At 33.1% G+C, this 27,517-nt stretch overlaps 1 protein-coding gene and 1 long non-coding RNA gene across 8 annotated transcripts in view; one reads left to right on the top strand and one right to left on the bottom strand.

Annotated features, from left to right (window-relative positions):
* LOC143896889 (octopamine receptor beta-1R) overlaps positions 1 to 27,460 on the bottom strand; it is a 62,113-nt gene extending 34,653 nt beyond the window's left edge. Inside the window, exons 1-3 of one of the 7 annotated variants that reach the window (XM_077405045.1) lie at positions 26,262 to 27,460; positions 24,829 to 25,011; positions 14,711 to 16,007 (exon numbers count right to left, since the gene is read on the bottom strand). In XM_077405045.1, the coding sequence (XP_077261171.1) occupies positions 14,711 to 15,420 (710 nt within the window). In that variant the 5' untranslated portion in view covers positions 15,421 to 16,007; positions 24,829 to 25,011; positions 26,262 to 27,460. Of the gene's footprint in view, positions 1 to 14,710; positions 16,008 to 24,828 lie in introns of all 7 variants that reach the window. The other 6 variants (XM_077405043.1, XM_077405042.1, XM_077405040.1 and 3 more) reach the window with 6 other exon arrangements.
* The window catches only part of LOC143896896 (uncharacterized), a 214,793-nt gene that overhangs the window by 178,665 nt on the left and 8,611 nt on the right, over positions 1 to 27,517 (top strand). The window lies entirely within an intron of this gene.

Genomic DNA, 27,517 nt, shown 5'->3' on the forward strand with positions numbered 1-27,517 from the left:
TTCATAGTCAGATCTTATATTTAAGATCGTCTCAGTTTATCTTCAGATGCTGTATGACTCGTTTGACTACGGATTATCTGAAGATGAACTTAAGGCCCGTATTCATAGTTGGATCTTATTTCAAGACTATCTTAAGTAATGTCTTAAAATGCTAATACGGCTCTGTGATTGGTTCATAACATCTTAAGCTCGTATTTAAGACGGTCTTAAATGTATAATATCCGAGAAGACCGGCCTAAGTCGATCTTATATATAAGCTCCGATTATGAATACCGGTTATAAACACATTAAAAAATTACAATAACACTGCCATTCGTCTAATGATAATTTGATTTTTATATAGTATTTTTATTTTTAATGATGAAAATTTATAATAAGAAAAATTAATATATACATTTATTAGATCCATGTCTTGCGAGTAGGCTTCCTTCCGCGCAGTACATCGTTTATTACGCATAGTTCTCTTTTCGCTTTTCAATTGCAACATGTTTCAAAATACCTATAACAAAATCAGGCTTCGGTATCCTAAACTTAAATTAAACTGAACTATGATATTAACATAAATTCCAAACTCAAAATATTTCAAACTTTTCAACATAATTATGTTGTTCTTTAAATAAAATCTTGAAATACAAAAGACTTAAAATTAAAAATTCTTTGGCTTTAACCGGCTTTAACCTTTTACAATTCCAAAAAACAAAATTTAAGGCTCGAAAATCTAAAATTCAAAACTCCACGAGCTTCCTAATTAATCTATATATCATTAAATTTTCCTTTCCCCATGGCTTCTCAAGAAAAATTAATATTTATATAAAATGGGAATAATTATATTTATTGTAATATTATTTTATTTTTGTTTTGTTATTTTGACATTTCAATATTTCGTTAGTTTTATTAATTATTTTTAAGTTCTTTAAATACTAAATATGATATTATTTGCAAAAAACGAAATCTTTTATTCCATCGCAAATTTTAGATCGTCTATAATTCTTAAATTCCTAATTATGAAGTTTGCGAATTTAAAAGAATTAATTAAATCAAACCTTCAATATGGGAGTTTTTATCCATTTTACGTCTTTTCAATGTTTCGTTTTCGCACTGCATATTGGCTGTAACTTAAACAGCTTCCACGAGACTTCCTGTATTGCGTAATACGAACCGGCATTGAGATTTTGCAATAGGTAGGTATAGTGATCCTCGAGTTTCGCGCGATTGCCGTGTCGCTCCATTTGCTACGCAAACGACAAGTCGACACCTATCTTGAATCATCTCGAATTGTTAGGAAATCAAAGAACTGTTTGACTGTTCAATGTCGCTTAATTACGATCGAATATTTCTAAATTTACGAATTAAATTGAAGGGCTTTAAATAATAAATATAAATAATATATTTTTGTATCACCCTTTTATTAATATTTATTTTACTTTAAATAATGATACTAATCAAATTATTAAATTATTTTTTTACTTTGTTAAATATTATAAACAGATTACATATTAATATTACTCTCCTCTCTTTCTCTACGTGTATCAAATAACTATATTAATTATTAACTAAATTATCAAATTATTATTATTGTATATTTATTACGTAATAATATTAACTATATATTAATTTTATTAATGGGCGATAATTAATAAGCTTATCTGCAAATTATGTTTAAAAAAGTAGAGCTTACGTTTTGCGGAACTTTTCATTAACTTTGCATCGCAATTGCATTAATTTACGTTGTCATATATAGTTTGCATTCTCATTTGTGCATGTTATACAAATTTTATTATATTATTTTATTACTTTAAACAAATATATATATATATACAAGATATTAACTGAAATTTTATACAAATTTTATACGAATATATTTGGCGTACGTATCGATCGGATACGTGCCATTTGATTGTGCGGCGAGCTTTTGCAACTAACAGCTTTCGATCTTTCGCAATCAACGGTATTTCGTTGGTCGCAAATACTGCAAGCTGCAGCTTAAGGCAGCGCTTTTGTAATTCGGGGCACGGTTTTCATTCGCGTCGTTATTAACTGGGTTCTATTTGCTTCGCTGCCACTGCTTTGGATTTCTTTCACTGACCTATTACCTCTACTACTAACGTATAGAGCGAATGCGCATTTGCTGTGTTATTGCGCGATTAATCAATATCATATTATATGAATAAATCCTTTATTGCGAAGAATTTCATATAATATACGATGATTGTGTTGAAAACGAGAAATTGCACAATTACAAAATAGATTAATTTGGTATATTAATTTAGTATATTATAAAATCAAATGTATATATGTATTTTTTTTGTACATATATATTTGTTCTCGTATAAAAAATTATTGTAAATATTTTTATTGTTTAAGTTAGGAAGAGAGAAAGAGAAAGTCAATTTCAATGTGAAAATTATAAACCGTTTCAAATATTTATCATTATTTTATATAATATTTAATTTCTTGCATCTTGTAAATATTAATGAAAATATTCCAAAGTTACTTTTGAAAAATTTATTTTTGATATGTACGTACATCATACATACGATATGACGGATATAATATTAATTAGTATTATTAAAAAGTGATAAGACTCTCGATATTATTATTCATTTTTATAATACTTTGAAAGATAACATTATTAATATGAAAAAGGTATTACTACGAATCCAATTAAAATGTGATAATTAATATAAATGTATGAAATATGAAAATTTAATTTGACAGTAAGCTTTTGAAAGAAAATATGCTTATAAAAATATTTATAACAATTACTAAATAATTAATATACTTGATAATTATTTGCTGAATCATAAGGGATACATAATGCGGAATAATTAAAAGGATTATCAGCAAGAACATGGTCATAACACCCGTGTGGGAGACCTGACAAGTGCTCTAATAGGGAACCCGGTCAATTTCGAGAGAAGAAATCGATAGAGCGACCGCAAATCAGAGAAGAGAAAAATTAATTAATTTATTAAAATATTCCGAAATTTATAATATGCATAAGCATTCAAATAAAATTGGCTACTTTTAAATAATCACGGCGTACCAAATTATACATAATCGATGCAAATGGAATCACGAATAGCAGATGCCGCTCGCTTAACTTTAATTTTTCAAGTACTTTCGCCTTTTTTCGATTGCGTCATCATTTTTACTTTATATTATTAGAGACCTATATGTAAAATTAATTATGGAAATTGCAAATCAAATTAGGCTTTTGAGACATTCAATTCTAAATTGCATATGTCAGATTTAGTTAGTATACGATTGCCATAATTAATGACGTAGATCTTTAATAATTAGCATATAATAGTGACAATTAGCATAAATTCGGTAATTCGGGATTTTGATTGTTCATACGAATATTAATAGGCTAATGCTAAATGAATTACACGATTTAGCCAAATCACATATTTCTCTGCATATCCATTATAGTAACATCACAATAATGATACAAGTACATCACAATAATGATATAATCTAATGATGAAATCATCTCTATATGACGACGTAAATGACGTAAATAAAATCAGGGAATAAGGAAAACAATTCAGAAGGAAAATCTTAATAAATTAGGTTTTTCACGTAAGTAATCATTTTCCTTTTAAGTCACCTTAAAAAATGTTACAAAATTATTATTTTATTCGCAAATGAAACGAAATATTAAAAAGTAAGAAGAAATAAGAAAATATGCGATTGACTAATGCGATTGACTAATACCCGTTTTCACACCAACGTCGTTTAACTTTAACCTTAGTTCATTTCACGCTTTGTCTCTTTCTAACAGTCTTTCTTAGGCCCAGTTTTACAAGTGTCGGTTAACTTTTAACCTTAGAGAGTTAATCTAACAATAAGATTAAAAGTTAATCGACATTTGTGAAACTGGGCCTTAGAAACAGACGAAGAGTGAGTTAAACTAAGGTTAAAATTGAACGACGTTGGTGAAAAAACGGGCATAAGACTTTTATTTATAATTACATTTTTATTGAAGAACTCAGTTGAAGTCTTGAGATATGACACGGTTTAATAAATAAATCTTAAAATTTAATTTGATACTCGTTACATTTACATCATAACGTATCATAATGCAATTTAGGAACTCAGATGAAGCTTGTCTCGAATTTATTTCTATAATTGATTATTTTTAAATCGACTTAAGAGATTATTAATGACATATATTGTTTAGTATTTTTCAGGAAGTGATTCAAGAAAAGAAAATAGTCATTTAAAAAAAAATCTGAAAGTTTTAAAGTCCAAAGATGGATTTTTACACCAACCTTAGGCAAATGCTAATAAATCCTCAAAACAAAACGCGAATCTATAATACGCAGTAACTTGGTTATTAAATTATAATTATTCTGAGGAACAAGAAACGAAATTATTCGGTCACAATTATTTCATAGTAACGTTAAATATCATAAAGCGAGATTAACTGGCCTTGATATTTGTTTAGCAGCGGCACGCATTACGGCGTACGCAAGCAGGTCGCCGCGCGCCGCCGTGTGGTCATTCAAGCGGCGACAGTCAAGCCGGCATTCGATACATGCCGCGCCGCATATCACGGCATTATCCATCGAAACGTTGTTTAAGTAGATCCTACGCACAATTAGCCCGACACCCGACCATCGGCGCGCGCGGTTAATTAACTTCCGCAAATGATAACTGTAAATTCATCGATTATTTTTATCGGAGCAATTATTTCGCACGATTTATTCACTTGCGAATCGGAGGCGATAAAGAATATGAATTATAAAGTATTGATCTATCGCGATATTTTTATGCTATAATGATTTTAATAACGATGCTTCGATTCGCGAGGATACCTTGCGTCGTTATCGAAAAAGAGCTTTAAACTTTTTGCTGATTTAAATATAATTTGCTCATCACTTTCGGATTGAGAGAAGATCGAGTGATTGAAGTAGTGAAAAGCGATGATAGTAACGATTTATTAATGATACATGTTATTGATATGTGTTAATGATATATGTTATTGGATTTATATACTCAAAATATTTTGAATATGCAATGTTAAATCGAGCACCATATGTTTAATCGCAATGTGTTTAATTAATAAACACAAACATAAGCCCGTATATTGAATATTTGTAAATTGCCTAGCATTGGTGTTTGTACATTGTTTGTGATTTATTTAAAGTCCTTGCCGTTATAAATGTTGTGTTAATTTATATTCACGGGTGTCAAGCAAATCATAGAGAGCTTCGTTTTTTTTTCCAACTGCCTTCATATATAAATTGGGATATTTTTTTAATTATATATGCATCTTAATAAGATTTTGTCGATTTCGGAATGAATATCAAACCGTGGATGTTGAATTATCTGCGTCACAATTAAGATATGAGAAACTACATATGTATTTTGAATATCTAATACACTTTTTAAAGACTAAAAAGCGTGAACCTAAAACTTTTCGCAATTAATTGATAACATTATTAATAACTACAATGCATCGCATGTAATAATTTAAATGAAACAATAAAGACGGTTACAAACTTTCGAAAAGTTAATTTAACGTGTCGCAGCTGAAAGGTAAAGTAAAACGAAATTTCCGATTGCTTTATTAAAGTGCTGAATGTGACAACAAAATAATTTGAATTAACGAAATTTTGGCGAAGAGAGTTTCTTGTCCGCCACAAAGCAAATCTACCGCATTTTCCGCGTCGTGATCAAGCTGTGATATCGTGCGTTCTATCGCCGTAATCACAACGGTCACCATAGAGGCCTAATGGATCTTTTGATCATTGCCACTAGACACGTGACCCGCAAACCGCGCGTTGACCTGCACGCGAAATTCAATAGCTTCAAGATCGATCGACTTACGAGAGGACACTGTAGTAATTACCGCACACGCGAACGTACAAAATGCCACGAAAAGAAAAATATCCCAAAAAATGCAAAAAATATGGCACGTAAGTAACGCATTATGAAATTCGTTATTTTTTCAAGATATTTTTATTATCTTGAAGAGATAATAGATTATTATAAAAAAATGTATCTAGAAAAAATAACTCATTTTAAAATAATACATTTCCGTGTTACATTTTCATATTCGAGAATATTACGGGATGTTTTTTTTTTTTTTTTACGGAATATAATTTTTCTGATTTTGAGATAGCAAATATAATCCTCAGTGGTCCAAAAAGCCGTGAATTCGCGTATTTATATGGGTTCAATATAAATAAATCCGCTTATCGACATCGAATTCTCGATGATGACCCTCGAGACGAGCTCGTTAAAGGAAATCCGGTTTGCTTTGAGAGAACCTCCTGTGACCACATAAAAGTCAGCTTTTATCTCGTGGTTCTCATATTTTTCGCATTACGCTTCACCTGTCACCAGTGTCTTGGAAAATGACATTGCGTGCCGCGATGTCGGTGGAAAGTCCCCAGACTCCTTTTCCTCTATTTCTTTTCTGCGTCGAGCTTTCGCCACGATATTGCTATAAATGGTGACGAATGGACGTCACATGACGATCAAGGCCGTATATATAATGATGATAAGGAAGAAAAACGAGGCCGTTTCCGTCCCCCAATGAGAAATTGCGATCCTAAGTCGTCTCCCCGCGCGAAAGTTCGATTCTCAAAATAATCGTCGACAGCATGAGAAATTCGATTCCACAAAGAAATTTCGATCCAACCGTATCACTCCGACGAAAGCAATTCAGTCTTATCATTTCATAATGTAGCCGCAAGCTTATATATTATTTGTACATTATTATGTACTATTTCTGATTAACAAAGACTAAAATAATCGTGTCAAAAATATGAAATAATACCCAGGTAACTTGCCTCGATTAAATACTACGAGCGACAAAACTACACACTACGAGAGTTTCTTGTTTATATTTACAATTATAAGTGAATTCATAAGATGTTTATATATTACTTCTAAGACACCCGATATATAACGACGTGCTCTCTGGTAATCAATACACGCATGCGTGTGCATGTACGCGTTAATGACGTGTATAATTTCAACATAATTACGATTGACGTTATAAATTTTATCTTTTTGTTTAAATTGATCTCTTATTCTTAGCGAAGTGAAATGTATTTTGCTTGAATTTTATTTTTAAGAGGTTTATATAAAAACAGAATTTAATTAGTAATTATATATATATATATATATATATATATATATAAATTAAAATTTCAACTAAACGTTCGTAAAAATTTTCCCTGCAATGTACGTATATCTATACTTCGTAAAATTATACAAATTATATTCATTTTTCCACACCTTCAAATTTCAATTCAAATTCTTCAATTTAGAAGAGTTATAGAAAGTATTCTATTTCTGACAAACCACTCTGTACGTATGTCACTCACAATGAAAATACTGTGACATAGTTTTGCTCTTAGTTTCCGCTTGTTCCCTCTTGGAGAGAATCGTCGAAATGGCGTGCATTTCGAAATTATCTGACTGGGGGATAATGACGTCGGTTAGTGCACGATATAGCGCTCGATATCGCGAAGAATAGGAAGCTTCTTGCCTCGGGGTTTTGTGGACCCCGCTGAAACGGCGAATAACCCATGAATCACCGCCATCAACATCGCGAGCGAGATATCTGCTGAGAATCGTAGCTTATATCCAGTCTTTTGTCGACATGAAATTGTTCCACACCGCGTAAGATTTCTTTCAGAATAAAATACTGCATACATCCAAGTTATATCTCATTATTAAGAATTACAATTCGAATTTTGCAATCCGAAATATATTTATAAAATTATTAATGCTCCCAAAAATAAATATTAATAGTTCTATATAAATATATTATATTTATACATTAAATTGATTCAAATGTAATTTTAAATCAAATTTTAAATATAATTTTTATATAATATTCTAAATTTATATATATAAAACTAACTTGATACCCGTGTTTCGCTACGGTAACACATTTTACCCCTTTTCACTCGGCTTTAACATTTTTTTTTTTTTATTATTATTATTAAGCGGTATATCCATAATTAATGTAGAGAATCTAAGCCAATTTTTAGTACTTTTTGAATTTAAAAAAAAATCTAAATTTGAGAAAGTTATAGCTTGCTAAAGTTTCTTTGATGACGGCAACTTCAAAAGGTATGACGTCATTTCTTATATAAAGTATGACGTCACAGCACATTTTCGTGTACTATATTTTCTTCAATTTTGAAGATATTGCAAAAATTCAAAAAGTTTACAAAAAAAGTATTCCATGATCTATCAGACCGCTTAATAAAAAAAATTTATGTTAAAACCGAATTATGCAACCATTTCTCTTTTGCAAATAATAGCATTTTCTCTTTTTCTCTCACACTTTTTATATAATAAAAAATGAAAAATGTATTGCGAGGTACCATGATAACGAGATAGCGCCCGCAACGGGAAATTGATTATCACAATGCGCAACGTACAGACACTTTCATGAACACCTTTTGATTAAAAATCTGCAAAAAACACCGAACCGATTATTTTTCTCTCGTTAACGAGCAAACAGCAAATACAATACCAATAGAATCATTAATGAATCCACGGAGATGTTATCCATAAAATCCGTACATTTTTTATTATCTTTAAATATAGGTAAAATTAAATATAAAAATTAATAAAATGAAGTGAATATGGAATAAAAAATAAAACAAAATTAAAGTAAAATAACTTTCAAAAAATAAAATAATATTAAAAAATAATAAAATAAGATAAAACTTGATTTAAAAAAATGTGCAAAACATATTTAATTGAATAAATATTTTTCGAAATAAAGGATATTTACGAGCAATAATTGCAAGTGACAGCGTCATATCTTTTGTTAAAACAAGTAAATAGGGTGATAAAGAAAAGACGGAGGGTTATTCACGTCTTCGACTACGTTTCGATATTCACTGCCAGTACTAAAAATATATAGTATACGTGACGGAAACTATAGATTTTCAGTACTGGCAGTGAATATCGAAACGCAGCCGTCTTTGTGCCTTTCTCTGACATAAAAAAATCTCAAGATCTTGAAACAGTCTAAAAACCTGCAAAATCATATTACAGTGTAAGAGACAGAGATATCTCATAAACATTTTTTTTTTTTTCACAGAAAAATTGAGCTACATCTGTATAACTTTTATATATGCTCTGCAATTTAAAAATCATTAACTTTCTTCCTTGTCGTACTTGTCAAATAAAATAATTGAATTTGAAAGAGAAAAATAGTAATTAAAATTTAATATTGAGTAATATTGATTAATTGTAATAAGGAAAGTAAAAAATAATAATATAACAATAAATAAATAAAATTTATATACTTGATGTTATTTATTTAACAATAAGATAATGAAAATTAATAGCAATTAATAGTAAAGTTAAATATTAAATCTTCAAAAATAATCAAACATTCTAAATCAACTCTTTTCACGATAACTCTTTCTAGTGCGAAAATAGAATTAACTCGCGAAAGAAACGGCGAACGCTGAAATGACGTTGAATGCATCTTTAAACTCCACTTCTAAGGAATTAAACGTCGAAAAGAAAGAGAAAAAGAGAGAAAAAAAGACGTTCCAAAAACCAGGAAACTTCTGCCCCTATTTTACACGACGTGCAAAACGTATGAAACTCTCTCCTATATAGAAACTTTATTGGGGACTCCCAAAGCTTCGAAACAATGAATAAAATAGGTCAAAAAGGGATGCGAGAAGCGTCCCGGGAAATCAGTTGCCAAAAAGTCACCGTCACCATTTTTCTCGGACGACAAGTTGATGCCGAGATCGGCGATTTCTTTTGTTATCCCGTATTTCAACGGAAGTTTCAACGAATAGATCCTCGACTCCGAGAATGTTGGCAGTTGGCAATGCGAAATGAATAAACTCTACAAGGCGTCGCAAGAATCGCATGAATAAAAAATTTACGGTTTCCTTAGGGAGACTCCACGAATGGACTGACGAATAAGGAAGAGTATCGATAGCGGAATATCGATGCGCTGTCTCGCGCGTCAAAGGTCTTCTAAGGGTATCGGGGGAAGGAAGATGAAAGGTGGATGGAAGCGTCATTGATACGATGCAGGATTCGGAAAAACTCAAGAGTATCTTGATCCAAATTCTGAGTTTGAGATTGACGCGAAAATCCATCGCTCTTATAGCAATTCAGTACATGAATACATAGAATCATTTACCCGATAAAGCGGAAGGAAATCGCTTTATTATTTTATTGAAAATTTTATTTACCTATAATAGTTTTATTAAAATTATTGTCAGTAAAAGATTGTGATTATACCTACATAGTTGCAATAATCAATTTTGTTTCTTTTAAACAGTGTTAAATATTAACAATTATTTTTCAACATTTAACTACTTTAATTATTTTTATATTAAAGTAGTTTTTATTTTCTAATTATATATTTAAAAAAACAAATTTAAAAATTAATTTTTTTTATATCATATACATTTTATTTTATTTATCTTGAATATAGATAATGTGATATAGGTAATGTATACAAATAATAAAGATAAAATATATAGAAATATACTAAATATTTCTATATTTTGTTTTTATTATTTATATATCTTTTATTTTTCATTATGTTTAATAAGTTGATTTTTTAATAATGAAATTGTGGCAATTTGTGTAAATTACGTATATATATTTTGACGTGTTACATCTTGTTAAACTTTAAAGTTGCATTAGGCTTGCATAACTTCAATCACCTTCATGCATTTAAATTGCCTGTCTGAGCAATCTGAGCATGTTTACACGTACCGACACATGTTCGGTTTCCTCCACACATATACGGTATAAATCCCTCTCACCTTGATTGGTATGTTTGTTAATATAACATCTTCAAACACCAGATTTTATGCCAACGAAAATAATTCTTTATTTTTTATTATAATATCTATCTCATAAAGAATAGAAAAATGTGAAAAAATTTGGAAAATCTGTGGAAAAGTAAATTAATGGAAAAGTAATTTAAATCTTTAATATGTTTTTATATGTTTTACGCATTTTATGTCGTTCAAAATTCATGTAGAATCTACACGGGGTGTTTTAACATACCGAATATCTTTTTCGGATTTAAAACTGACTTTTTTTTAATGAAAAAGCTATAACTATTAATCCAAAAGAAAAAATATAAGGCAAGATTAAAAAAAAAGTAATTAAATTGAAAAATGTTTTTTATTACATTAATTAATTAAAAACAAATCTGAGTTCTAAATTAAAAGAAATGATTCCAACTAAATTTTAAGAGAGGGAAGATCGAATCAATATTGCATTTTGTGTCGAAAAATTAGAAAACTAATATTTGCCCCGGTTGGAAATTAGAATTTCGCCAAATCATCATATTTTCGTTATGTATTTGATCTTCGACATTAATTATATAGACGAAGCACACGATCGTGACGAGAGATGCGGTCTCTCAAGTTTAATTGTACGAATAATTGGACGCCATATATACATGGCGCCGCGCAAAAGCTAATGACAGTCGGAGAGATTGCCGCCGGCACGGGATGAGTTCGATCGCGAGAAAGCCGAAGCACTTCTCGACGAAGAAGAGCCTCTTGAACGTAAACTTCAACACGAAATTATTCTTAAGATGCAGTTAAGCTGCTCATTAAAGCTTTGTCTCGCGCAATCAGAGCTTTCCTGCGAATTTAGGAACGAGAGCGGAAATGGGAACCGATCAATCAGTAACGTATTAGACGCGCACCAAAATTGCACTCGTTAAAGTAAAATTGAAGTACATAATGACTCTCACGCGCGAAACTGTTTAAACGTTTTAAAATTTTCAGATAAGTTTTATTTAAAAATAATATATTAATTTAAAGAGAGAAGAAAAATATATTGCTTGTAATCTTTCTGATAATTATATAAACATTTAATTTCATACGTATCCGTTTTCTTTTGTTTTTCTCGCATATTACAAAATTTTATAAAATTTTAAAAATGTTTGATACAATACATTCTGAATTAAAAATTTTTAATTACATTTGAACATATTCAAGCTGAACAACTTCAAAACGAAACAAACTGCAGAAAATTTACAAACATTCGGATAAAATATTTTGTTCGGTCTATACATTTATGATATTCTGTAAATATTATGTAGTGCGTTGTTTCTAAACCCGTTATAACATGCTGCAAACATGTTGTATACGCATTCGTAAACCGAATGTGGCTTTCCAGCTTGCCAGTCACAATCGATTTTGCGAAATTTACGGCACGCTCCGCACGCTCCCGCAAAAGCGAAATACAAAATAACTAATACTCGTCTCTCAATGCGACGCTGAACGATATCAGTTTTGGCACCGCATCCAGGACTGGTCCAGATTGAAATCATCAGTAGACAAGACAATCCCGCACGAAGATTGCAGCTCGCGATGGTATTGAAAACGTCAGATTCACTTATTGTTAGCGTAAATTTAATGTACTGACCAACGTGACTTTGATTTCGAGCTAAATATGATGCCATAACGATATTGCCACGATAATCTCATGATCGTCACATCACATGCACATATAAATGACACTTTTATTAATTATCAAATTGGATTAAAATAATACTATATCTTCGTTGTGGTTCTTTTTCTTTTTATTCGCGCTCACATTCATCATTCATAAATGAATAATGGAAACCGTACTTAATTTTCTTTTTAAAATTGACATTTTGCGAACCGCGGCTTTGCCGAAGCCTCAGCGACTCCTTTAGCATTTGCGAACACACAGCAAATGCGAGAACGACATGAAATTTCCATTTCATTCCGTTCACATTTTCCTATTGTCACTCATATACTAAAGTGAAACTAAAACTCTGGCACTTTGCATTTATTTACATCACTATCATAAAACTAAAAGTTTTGCGCGATGTGATTTTTAATTCAGATCACAAAAGTCTAGATTTTATTTTTAAATTATTTACGTCATTTTTTCGATCACTAACTGCTTTTTTAATCAACCATAAAGCCTTTATAAAAAATTTTAATTACTAGTATCGCAATTGCGTAGAGCAAGAGATCGCTATTTTATTATTTATAAAAATGTTGAAGTATTAATATTAATCATTATTGAAATATTGACTTTAGATAGACGTAACTTTTCAAAAAAAGCAATATTTAAAGAGTACGTTAATGAATTGAATACTGAGAGAGATACATGTTACTTTGATATTTAAATAAATATTACTTAAATTAAAATGCTTTTCTTTTTCATAAAGCTATTTACACAACTTTTAATATATTAAAAATCCTCTAACTGTGCCCGGATCTTTTTAAATTATATGAACTTGTTGAATTAAAATAAAATTAGAATTATAAATATTTCGGTGATTTTTTTTCACAGTTAATGCACCAAATTCGGGAGCAACGCAAAATTTCCATTTTATTCTGCGTTCATATTTTCCTGTTGGCGTTCATAAACGAACGGGGTGTCTCGGTGGCGCATTCAAAGTGCGACGGAATGACGTGTGTGCGCGAAGCGCGACGTGGTCCGCGTTATATAAAGAGCGAACACGCGACGTACCGCGCGGATATGTAATTTATGAAAATACAGAAAACTTTGCGGCAAGGTCGCGCAAGACCGAGAGCCGACAGCCTCATCGATCGAACGCGGAAAACTATAAAGCAAAGATAGCATCGCTCGCGACAAAAATAACTGCTGGAAAGTGTTATTTTTATTGGCAATCAGTTCCTTGCATCTATAATTGAAATTTAATTGTTTATTTTGCTAAAACACTTGATTGTATTTGCCGAATGAAATTGAAATGTACGACATATGAAACTGCACAATTTCGACACACCGAAGCAAGTCGTACTATATATAAACGTTATATTATCATAGTATTATTATTATTATATATTAAGAATTTTGTAGAATAAAAAGAAGGATTTAAAGCTTGTAATGACGCGCAAGCTGCACAATACGAGGAAGAATGGCGGAGCATTATTTCGGAATACTTTTTGTCTTTTTTTTTTCTCTCCCTCTTGAAAAGTACATTTGTTGTTAGTCGGCCACTCGTCTCTACCTTCTTTTGCGCCTTTTACCCTAATTGGACATTCAAGAACGGCACGAAGCCGCTTTCGGGAACATCTTTCGGATGGAAGTAGAATTCTTTTGGAAGAGAAACTAATGGCGAATACTATCTCTCTCTATTTCTCTCCTTTTTCCTCTTCCAAATACAAAAGTATCTTCGGAGATTTAACGACCATATATCGCTCGACCATTGTAACAACACGCTAACGACCTCGCTATCTTTATACATTAAGTTACTTGGCAACGGACAATTTGAGAAAGCGGCTAATGCGCGATCGTATTTCAAATATACGCCTCGTTTGTCAATTTACATTGTTTGCACAATGTAGCAGAAAATGTAAGCCCATTTTCCACGTGTAGCAAGATATTTTAGGTACAAATTTAGACTCCATTTTTCTATGACAGAACATTAATTTTTGTTCTTTTTCTCATTCTCGCTTTTCTATATTACACTTACATCAATAAGGGAAATTTCATTAATAATTATTAATGATAAATTGTTTTAAAAAAGATAAGAACGTAATCTCTTGTCTCACACTTCATATAGTATTAATATTAATTAAAAATTTATAAAAATAAGGGCTTTATGGCTCTCTGAAGATCTTAATCTTCTAAAGATATTAATTAATCAGGATATTTATTATGAGGATCCTAAAGTTTCATCCGTAATAATTACTGACAAGAGATTGCAGAAACGACTCACCGATACAGCATGCGCTCCTGACGATCGGCCTCGCGATAAATCTTGTAGTACATCGCGATCATGATTATCCCCGGTACCCAAAAGCTGACACCAGAACTGATGATAGCGTAGAACTTGTTGACTTTGAACTCACACACATTCGGAGAGTTCTTTCTGTACTCCAGGTGCTCCTTCGTGGTATACCATCCCGCGAAGATCGGTAGGAAGCTCATAACAGTCGGGGAACACCACACGACGCTCAACATGGTTCCCAATCTCACGTTCGTCATGATTAACGGATAGTCCAACGGTTGGACGATCGCGTAATATCTGTCGACGCTGATGCAGCAAAGGTGGAGGATGCTGACGGTGCTGAAGAAGACGTCCAACGAGTTCCACACGTCGCACATGAAATACCCGAATAACCAACGTCCGCCAGAAAGTTCCACGGAAGCGTTGAACGTCATGGCGAATAACGCCACCAGCATGTCGGCCAAGGCCAGCGATACTACGAAGTAATTAGTGATTACCCGGAGCTTCCGGTGTCTCATGACCGAAACGATGACCAATAGATTGCCGAAGAGAGCACTAAGGATGATGAATATCATAATGAAGGCTTTGAAAGTTAGTAAGAGGACATGCTCCATATCGTGATCGTTTTTGCTGTTGTTTCGCTGACCACTATCAAAAGAGAAATTGCTCAGTAGATTCGTGATATTGTCCGAGTTCATCTCTGATCTGACGTCTTGTTGTAACCTATCTTGAGGAACTGGGGTGTTTCTCACGTCTCGACTGGCTACTACCGTCGCTCGATGACTTCTTTCTCGTCTTCTTCCGTTTCTTCCTTGATATGACTAACGTGCAATCGATCCATTTATGAAGATCAAGTTATGGTTTCACCTGGGTGAAACGTAGATCGCAAAGTTCTTAATTTGCAGCATCTATATAAGATGGTTTATTTAGAGTGTTTCGTGTGTGTGACTCACTTGTCAGTAAGGTCCAAAATAAGGGAATTAGGCGAGAGTGCATCTCGGAAAATATGCTCCGTTAACCTACTTGGATAAATTGGTACTTGAGTACTTGAGCTTCTAGGCGTTTCGTATACTTGGATCTTCTTGAGTTGATGATTGTCCGTTTATATGGATTTTACTTGCGATCATAAACACGATTGTAAATTTATTTTCTTATATTTTGCTGTTGCAATTTTTTTACATAGTTGCAGTTAAAATTTTTTTTGAATTTCAAGCTGACGTCCAAACAGGATTTCCATGCGGCACATTTTTCACAGATTTTGAATATCTTCGTGCAACGAGATAACCTGCGAACAAAATATGCACAAATATGCATAAAAAACGAAATAAATAATGCAACAATGTTATATGTATGCAAAATTTTAACCCTACATATTTACAAGCTTTGTAAATATCTACAGTTGCGTATTTAGTTCTGTGTAAAATAAATATTTACTATATTCGCAATATATTGCAACGATTCCAATTAATAGTTCCAAATTAATGTACGTAGTAGATTAATAATATAATATTATACAAGGGACCAATTTTGTAAAAGATAAAATAACGGGTTCTCTTATTATCGTCATATTACATGAATTTTAAAAATAATCTAAAAAATTATGCCTATCACATTTAGAAGTAATTTAAAGAAAGGTGAGTATTTTAAGTTTATGAAAAACTTTTAATTTTGATAATTGCATTGCTATATAGAAAAAAAACGTGTTTTTGTTTATTCTGCGCGTTTTAATATAAATTAGTTAATTAAAATTAATTAATTAAAAATTAATTATTATCTCTGAGTCTGAATTTTCCGTTTCAGTGATTCTATTGCTAAAAAAAACGTATTTTTATTTATTCCATGTAACAATAATACATTATTAAAGACAGTTAATGAAAAATGCTCTATTACACTTATAGAAGCATGACATTTTTTACTTTCAATGACGTCATTATCGATAAAAATAGATTACTCGCTTAATCTTTGCAATAATATAAAATAATATCCATCAAAATTGCTTAATTAAAAACTGGCAAATGTTTGGAGAACTGGGAAATTCCAATAGTTTCATTGTTGAAGGTATCCCTACGTTCCCGTTATTCAAGCAGTAATACTGTTATTTTAGGGCTAATTAAAGGTTAATCAATATTTATAAAAATCTGAGATATAAATTCTCATAATCCTATTATTAAAATTTTGTGCTTATTCTTTTCTACATATCATAATAACTTTACTAAAGTCACATAATTTTACTAAAATCGATTTTTTCATTTTAAAAATGTCATTGTAAAAATAAACATTTCTACATCTTAATAATATAATTTTATTAATTAAAATTTATTTAATACTTGGGGATTTTTAAATTCAAGTTTTATTAATTTCTTTATCATCCAAAGAAGTGCACGATAGTAATAAAAACAATTTAACTTTACATTTGTAATTGACTAATTTTGCAAGTCTAGTTTATTAAAAATTCTGATATTAAATTTTAACGTTTCGAGACTTGAGATTTAAATTTGCATTATTTGAATCGTAATACTTTTGATTGTAAATTTGCCACTGGGTAATCCCTCCATTGTAAATATTCCAAATAATTTGGATTATCCACAGTCAATGTATTTAGATGTATTCCGGTGATGTACGAGCACATAATCCGCGTTAAAAGGCCGTTAATTTACCGCAGGAATATGCTCGTATGTTCCGTCGAAATTGGATTTACACGAAGATTCGCGAGAGGCGCACGCGGATAACAAGTTGTGACAATACGATCTAATGCTAAAACGATATGTATATATCAGTCATAATAGAAACAACAAACGCAAATGAACGCGCGGTCGAACTACTATCCGTAGAATGCCTAAATGCTATTTGAAATTCGCACGATTTACAATTTAATCATACGATGTCATCTCGTGGGAGTTTAATTACCATGAACGACATACAAATAATATTTTTAAAAATAGTAACGTAAGGTGAGCAACGATAAACGACGTAGTATTCTATAAATAAATACTTTAAAAATACGCAGATAGCAAAAAATAGGAAATATAATATTTAATAGTTAAATGCGATAAATAGAAGTGTTACTGAAAATACATTGTGGCCATTTTATACGATGCTACAATTATTATAAATATATTCTTCTTACTACGTCAATATGTCCCCGAAATAGATAGAACCTATTTGTTTCAAAAATATAGTTCTACAAATATAAGATCGTCCATTTTAATTGCACTCGATCTACGCCACTTATCTTCTATGCTTATACGTGCCTGTCATTTTATATGCAGAAAGTACAGGGAAACGTCTAAAACGGACGATTCTCCTACGATCGAAGAGCGAGAAAATCCTTCACCGTTGTAAGACGAACCGGATTGAGATATGTAGGCTGACGTAATATATATTATATTATTGACGTTCTTCGCAACGCCGTATTAAGAAGTTTTCCTCTCTAAAGAGTTCCGATTCTATCGACTGTCCTATCTATTTCGGTTCAAGCCAGATTAAAATTGGACGCAATATTTATTTGCGACCGTAACGTGAAATATTTCTCTCGATATTTATAGATCTGTCCAATACGGCAATACAAGAGTGTCCTAGATCTGTGGCGAGTTTTCATCTCCATGAATTCTCTAAATAATTTGTCGATTTGACAAATTCATCGACGATATTATTTGTGCAGTACGTTAGCGACTTTTTCATGTCCAACATATTACATATTTTTTAATCAATATTTTAATTAAATAATTTCAATCCATTTTCTAATTAAAAATCTATTCTTAATTCTGATTTTTGATCTTCAATCTCTGGAAAACACCTATAAAATTTTTCAATGGAGTAAACGTATAATGAAAGAATAATGAATAATACATCAAATTTGACCACGATATATAATTATTCAAACAGCGCATGTATCATCAAACACAATAATGTAATATAATATATAATTAATATTACATATTATATACTATACGATTCTCTCATATATAATTAAATATGATAATTATATTATTTGATGTAATTATCAAACAATGTGTCAAATATTTTATACTCTTTTTTGAGTTATTAATTTATAAAATACTGGTTTTCGCTTGTTTAAAAAAAAGTTTTAAAAAAAGCTTTAAAAAACAATTCCACACAAAACGTTTCTACACAAAATCTCTGCGATAAATTTTGACATTACTTAAATAAAATTGCGGAAATTCGGGATAAAATTGAATGAAATGACCTGTGTGAGAAATGCATGCAAATTTTTCATTTGCGATGTATTGTTGGGCTAATCATATTCGCGAAACGCGCGAAATATCACCGTTGGAATTCCAGAACTGTCCTGAAAAATTCAGCAACAGTCAACAACAATCTCGATAGAAAAAAAATGAGAAAAATTCCATGAAATTGCGTGATGATGAAAATTTCGCGATGGTGGAAAAGTTGATGGTTCGCGAGTAATTTTTCTCGCGTGAGAAAAATCACTCGGATTGTTATTAACTCGACTAATAATTTCCCGGAACACGAAACGTGTAATGTAACTGTTAGCGTGGAATAATTACGAAAATCACGATCGTTATTTGAAAACAACTTGCCCTGCACTTTTTTTGCAATGATATCTTACTTACTAATAATATTATGTCATAAATTTCCAAAATTGTACGAGAGAATTGTATCGACAATTTATAATAATTTTTTTTTTATAATTACTTTGTTATTTTTATATGCACGACACTCATCACGGAATGAGGGAGGTTGCAGGTTCGAACCCTGGTTGAGGTAATATTTTTCGCAATAAATTTAATTATTTAATTATTTAATTAAGACGCTTATATTATAAGCATCTAAAATTACATCAATTTAGAATGATCAGAATCCTTGGTCGAAATGCGGTGACGATTTGTCACGACGGTTATAATCGTTGCCACGATTATAATCATTGCCAGTATAGTATTTATATTAATATTCCGGAATTTTTTACGTCTCATTTTTTTTTTATTTTATGTTGGTATATTTACGTATCAATTATAATTGTACGTTACAAATTATATTTTGATAAATTTTTTTATGCATAAAAAGAGCCGATATTAAATAAATAAATAAATTTTAAATTAATTTTAAATTTTTAATATAATTCTACTAAAAAGTATGTATGTAGAATATTTATTTATCAAAAATTCGATCCTAAAAGGTATTTATTGTGCCCTAAACAGCCCGATTTTGCATTTTTGCTCTTAAAAATTTATAATAAATAAAATACGAGTTAAAGTGTGCACTTTTTTAGTGCATAAAATGCACTGCCACTATAGGAGCCCCTTAAGCTGAATATACATTTCTATATTACATTTTAAGAAGGATAATAACGTAGTACAAGATACATATAGATATTATTTTATACATATATATCTATATATATAAAATAGAATGTCTGATTGCGATTGCGTTTCTTGATATTCTCATAGAAAAGTAAGGAGAGAGAATAATTCAAAAAGCGAACAATCACCAAGAGTTAATAAGATCCGGTAGCTTTGAAAGCAGAGCAAAGGCTTCGTAATACGAAACACGAAAGGGGAAAATGAACGTACGTCGACGTCGTAAAGCCGGCTTACCTCACTTCCCTTCACTTCTTGTCGGCACAAGCGTACGGATATTCCACTAGCGCGAACATAAAGTATTGCCGTCACCGCCGTCGTCGTCGCCGTCGCCGTCGCCGTCGCAGTCGATGTGGCCGTCATTCCCGTATATGCCACGAAATACGAGAGCGAAACACGAGTACGACATGAGGCGCGCGCGCGCTTGTTTCGCTGCAAAGTGCCAGGCGTCGTTTGTAAATCGCGACTTCCGTTTACAGGACAATTTTCCGTCGAATTTTCGCAAACCGAGGAAGGCGTGTGAGCAAACCGCCACGGGCGGCCCCGTCTATAATTTGACCACCGCGTCGCCATCGACTTCAAAGCGAACGACTTGAAGGCGCCGAGACGCGACGTGAAATTGCCCCGAGAGGAAACAGGAGTACTCTGTCGCGCGGGCGAATGTGTGGAGATATAATTCTAATTGCTGATAACTTGATTTCACAATATATATATATATGTACGTACATATCCCTCCTCGCGTCGGATCGAGCTGGATATGTTCCGACGCTGGCGTCGGCGCTGGAAAGCGTACCGTCGTCTCGCCTGCCATTTCCACGTTTCTACCCACCACGTCGCGAAATATGAACGCGAAACGCGAGCACGGAATACGAAGCGTCGTCCGCGACCCGCGATTTACATTTCCGCGACGCGATGCCGCGGAATATTCTGGATTCTCGAAAGGAGCGAGGAGCGCGCGCGTGTACCCCCGCCATCTTCGGACGCGAACTGCGACGACGACTTCGAACGGCGCGCGGATATCGAGCAACTTCACGCGGCGCGACGCGCGGCGTGAAGTTGACCCGAAACGAAGGATGAATTAAAATATTCCATCACGGATGCAAATATAAAGACGCGGGTCTATATATGCCATTATATAATCTCATTTTGCGATAAATTATGAAAAACGGCTCACCTTTCCGCGTCGGATCAAACGTGTGGATGTTTCACTGAAAATGGTCGTAGACCGGTATTCATAGTCGGTTCTTGTATTTAAAACCGTCTTGAGTACAATCTTAGGATGTCATGAACCAATCACAGGCCGGTATTCATAATCAGATCTTATTTCAAAACCGTCTTAAGTAATATCTTAAGATGCTAATACGGCTCTGTGATTGGTTAATGACATCTTAAGATTGTACTTAAGATGGTCTTAAATATAAGAACCAACTGTGAATACCAGCCACAGAACCGTATTAGCATCTTAAGACATTACTCAAGACAGTCTTGAAATATGGATATGAATATACCAGCCGTAAATGTGCCATGCCGTTTCCGAAATCGCGTTTTTACCGCGAAATACGAGGCGTTGTTCGCGAATTCCGATATCCGCTTCCGCGACGCAATTCCGCGGAATATTTCGGATTCTTGCATCAAGCAGAACGACGACCGTCCGCGCGTTTCGCGCCATTTTTTATGCAAACTGCATCGCTGAATTTATGATGAGAATGGCGAACGAATCGAAACGATATACGGCGTCCGAAAAAAGAGATAAAAATATTTCATATAAATGCAATATTTAAAGAATTATATATATCTTTTTTGTGTTATAATTAATAAAATTTCTATAAATCTATATATTATATATTCTAAAAAATTTTTAATTATTATCCTATATTTTCTTCATTTTATATATTCACATTCAATATCTTCATTATTATATTCAAATATAAAATCATTCATTTTTACGCCAGGAAAAATAGCTGCGAAATTTAGGTGATATTTTGCGGTGAATCGCGAATGGAAATTCTACGGATTTTCGAATTCAAACAAGGGCGAATTTTTGTTCGCGAATAAAAAACCAATCGCCAATCGCCAATCGCGTGTGGTACGCAACTTTATTCAAACGATGATAATAAGATTCGAGTATGGAAATTTACGACTGAATCTTCGTGTAAAACGCGGCCGAACTCTCGTAATAAGAAATTGCAGAAGCGAATAATGCACGATGAGACTTGGAAAGTTTACGCAAATTTTAAAGCAAGAACTCGTTAGAAAGTCGAAACCATCTTAAATGGCCTCGTGCTATTCCTGTCAGATTATCGTCGCGAGCACTTGTAAAATTACATTTTTCTAAAGGCATCAAATATGCTAATGTAAAGAAAAGATTAGGAGAGGACAGAGGTCGGAATTAATTAGCAATAGGTATGCAACGAAATACATGAGAATATTGTAATTGTAATTCTATCCTGAAAAGCTTTTATAGCGCATTTACTAGAATTTGAGAGAACATATTCTATGACATTTAATACAATATTATTAAAGTGATTAAATTTATATCTACTGATATTTACATTAGCACATTATATGATACATATTCTCCAATATAATTTATATTATATATATGTATATATAATAATTATGAAGAATATATATTATAACTATATAATATATTTTTTTAAATACATAATAATGGTGTTATATAAATATTCGAATCATATTTGCAGGTCTTTGTCTGCGATACAAGATCACCGGCATCGATTGTCGTAATCCCGTTGCATCTTCATCTATAAGACGAGATGCTTTACAATGAAGCTAAAGCACGTTTTGTCCTATGCTTAGAGATGAACTTGCATCTATTATTATACATTTAGTTTGCTATTTACCACTATCGTACGAGCAGTCGAGCGTGTATCGTACGTGTATGTAACGTTAATCAGATCGCAGAAAGGCATCGCGGCACCTTTGACAACCGCGTGAGACCGTAACCTTATGAAAATTTCAAAGGCGAATTGATTTCCTCGAAGCATAAATTCAGCCACACGTTGCAGCTTCGTGAAATTATTTCCAAATAAATTTAAAATCCACGGTACGATATATATCCCATTACGAAATGTAGTAAAGCAGATTCGTTAATTTATCTTTTCAATTTTTCTTAACTTATTTTTACAATTTAATGACAGCTTTAATTGTGCGAGATAAATGTATGAAATTGAAACCGAAGTCCAGCTATAATTCGTAAATAGATTTTTATATATATATGTACATTTTACATGCCAGATTAATAGTTAGCATGTATAATTACGAACTTTAGAAGTCATATAATCGGCAGAACAAAAAATGTTTTAATTATAATTTAGACTGTAATTATACAGATCAATCTAAAATATTCACAATTTATTTTTTAGTTATTATTGTAACGTTCAAAAAAATAAAAAATAAAAGGTAATTTAATATTAAATTAAAATTAAAGATGAAATTATGCGTTAGATTTTGTCTTGATATTAAAAACTGTGAAAAAAGATAAAAATTTTATTCAAAAAGATGAACTTTACTGCATGGTATGAATAATGGTAAACACTGCAACTGTTTATTCTCGACAACTAAATAATGAAAATAGCTATATGAGTTATGAGTAATAATGAAAATAGCAATAACAATAGTGAGATATAATAATGAGAATAGCTATGAGCTATGAGTAATAATGAGTTTCAAGGTGGAAGCAGTTCTCACATTTATGTCAGCCACATCGAAAATCGATCGGCATGTATGGAATGAACGCGACGCGATTGTTTCGGTCGGCATCTGGCAGAAAATTTCAACATTTCGCGAAATAATTTAACTCATTGCACACGCATTTGCTCACCGGACGTATAAATATGTTTGATGTAACCGTGAAGAAAAAATTCAATTATCGACGGTAGCAATTTGTGAATCGATCCGAATGTCAGAGTCGCGGCATAACACGGTGATTTGAAAGAATTTCTTGTACGGAGCGTTATTGCATTCAAGAACGCATCGAAAATATAATTAATTTGATCATGCCTAAAATTATACGACCACAAAAAAACATTAAAATTCTGCTAAATACTGATTAAACACGATATTACTCTTATTCTTTTTTAAAGTTTAAAGTACATTTTCTGTGACGGAAAAAATGTACGAGTACGAATACGAGTACGTATTGTACGTTTTGTTTTGCGAGTTTGTGAATTTTTATGAATATTTTCGTAAGGAATGTAAATATTTCAGTCATTTTTATACAATATTGATTCCAGCGACTCGGAAATATGTGCGCAAACTATTCCTGTGTCTCATAGCTAGATGTAGATTTATGCTACATGTTGATTTATCTATAGCTCCAGGTAGCAGAATATAAAGACGTTTTAATGACGTGTATTATTGACGTTAGAGACGTCATTAAAGCATTAATAATACGTCATTTGACATCACTCCGCTACCTGGGGCGTTTCACAAAACGTAGCGCAATTATGCTGGTTATTAATTCAGCAATGCATTCGTTATATATATAAATTTATATTTGGCTTATCGAATCAATTAACGTTGCCATCATCATCATATATTACCATCATCGTATTGGCGGATCATACGATCGCAAAGATAAGCACCACATATTAGCTCGAGGCAAATAAATACGCAAACCTACTCGTATCCCATCAAAGCTAAACAAACATTCGATACACTCGTATCCCATCGATATTCCAGCTGTATCAGAGAGAGAGAGAGAGAGAGAGAGAGAGAGAGAGAGAGAGAGAGTCAATATCTTACCTCCAAGTTTCTTAGCTATACGCTCGTACCCCGATCAAGTTACTTCCGGCGCATCTTGCTCACCGCAAGAAAGTCAATTTGCAATGTTTCAGTTTCATGATAACTCCGCCGATACACGAAAATAATGTCACAATGTTTTTCCACATTGATCAATAGATATTTCCGGTGATGACATCTTCAGAGCTGTTATACATTCAGATCGGTTATTATCATTTCTTCATTCATCATATTGATTGTTTCTTCAGTTGTTCGAGATTATTTAATCACATTCTACGGTTTATTAAGAAAGTAACGTTCTTTGTCTTTTAATACAAAGTTCGTGGGAAAATGAGACATTGTGCGATATATAGTTGATTTCATCATGAGCCTATGTTATGTCAAGTGTTATTTGCCTTGCTTATTGTTAATGTAAACACGCGGCTGGCTCAGTGAATTTACAGCTGTTAGCTTGTTTCATCGGCGCAGTATGTGCTAATTTTGTAGTATTTTTCTGATTATGATTGTTAGTAAGATTGTGAAACTCTATTAACACTTTCGCCACCAAGTGTCACGTATTATATCTATATAACATCACAATTTGTTTAGCAGATTATCTGTATGACAACATTGTACACATGTAACAATCGTTTATAAGCTGAAATCACAATGTTGCATTGATGAAGGATCAATGATTATCTCTTATCGCGTTTTGATTTTATTTAGAAGAATCCTTTTTCTAGTAATTTATATTATCCTATTTCAGGAATGAATAACATTAAAAGATACGGATAGCATAATCAGAGAAAGATTTTTGAAAATAGTTTTACAAGTAACATAAAATAACTTTTTTTCTCTTAAATGAATTTCAAGACAAATTACATAAAGAAAAGTAATCTTATTTGATCTTTTTTACCGATTCTTTTCCAGCAGTAAAGCGGTAGCGAAAGTGTTAATTATTATTACACTCAATATCATACGAAATCATGGTTGTGCAATTAACTGTACGCGTTATCACTTTGAAAACTGAAACGTTATCAATATCACCGTAGTTGACATATCTGCAATCATGATAGTGAGTTTAGACACCGTGTCACGTATAATCGTATCTATATAGTTTGCATAATTACAAGATACCTCTAACGTGCCATTGTTGCAACATGTTTGTTAACGCCTTTGATCTAAACCTGATAATCTCAATTAATTTCGTCGGAAATCTTATTAAGCATATAATTTTCGGTAATTGTCATGTATCTTCGCAAAGGGCGCCTTTCCGACCAGGGTAATAAAATTTGAGACGATAACACGTGATCTACATGAATAATCATGCAAGATCGCCAAGTGTGTTATCAGGAGATCGGCTACCTCTCCTCCAATGGTCGCGCAAACACTTAAAGCATCGTTATCTCGAGACCTCGCACATCGTTATACACCTCGTCATAACACTCGACACCCACCACGAAGATCACACGAAACACGTGGTCGACAGGATCCAGCGGTGATAGGTTCTGTAATTAAGGTTTATCTTCTCGAGTGTCCGCTTAACCGTGTAATTTAATTCGTCGTCAGTATAAACAGAATCCTCGTCGCCCTCATCCGTTATCCGTCTTAGCGTCGCGAGCGGAAAGGATGTAATTACAATCCGGTAGTTTCGGAGGCGTAAGGACGACGTGTTACTTCATCAAAGTGTTTAACAGCGACCGTATATCCGAAGGTCACGCAATATTGGAGCTGGTCGCGACAATTGATCACCGATTACGAACGGCGAGTGCACACACGGAGCATCGATACGATGAAAGCCGCGGCGTGGCGATGAAAGAAATGATTGACGAATTGTTCGTTCCGATTAAACAGAGAGAAACGTTCCAACTGAACGGAACGACAGTCTTTTTCAGCTTGGATGACTTCGAATTTTTTTCATTTGAAAGCCGGCCACGATTGCCAATGGAGAATCGTCGCGAATTATAAAATTTAACAATCCGATCAACGAGATCCACTCGGGAGAGACCCAGGACGCATATAGAAGATGATCGTCACGACGTCTAGCAGGTCGAAGTTGTTATGTAAATCAAAGTTGGACCATCAGTGAGTTTGTCCGACGGGAACATTTGCGGGATCCAGCGATTGTTGCGGTGTGTGTCCGAGAGGAGACGATCGAAGTTTGTCTCTCAGTCTCGAGCGAGGCATCTTCCGAAACTCCGGTAACTCATAATAACATCATGATGTCCATGGGAACACAGTAGATTGGGACTCCATCATTGATCTTGCAGAGACCAGCGGAAAACCGCGTCCCGGATTCGAAATATCTCCATTTTAGCACTCGGCACCACGTATTACTCTTAACGGAAAAGTGGAGAGCGTCACTTTTATATTTTCTCATTTTTTTTCCGCGAGCTCCAAAATTAAGAGCCTCCCCATTCTCCTGGATCTCCCTCGTCACGTGTTACATCGCGGACGTTTTTCCAGATCCCACGTCCGTGAGAGACGCGCATCCCCTGGCGCTTTGTTTACATGGTGGAAAGGGTTGGTGTGTCCGGGGTAGTTGGCGCGATCGACTTAACGGCGCACGGATACAAGAATGCACAACGTTGTTGTGGCTCACACGGCTCGCGAGGCCGCAGTGAACTGTGGGTGGTCGCTTCGGAGAGGCTTTCCCGCTTTCCACCAGCGACGCACCACCGCGCCACCCTGTCTCTACCTCTCTCACCCTCAC

Source organism: Temnothorax americanus, unplaced genomic scaffold, assembly GCF_048541705.1.
Source record: "Temnothorax americanus isolate GAGA-0224 unplaced genomic scaffold, ASM4854170v1 Scaffold2, whole genome shotgun sequence".
In the NCBI taxonomy this organism is placed as follows: domain Eukaryota; kingdom Metazoa; phylum Arthropoda; class Insecta; order Hymenoptera; family Formicidae; genus Temnothorax; species Temnothorax americanus.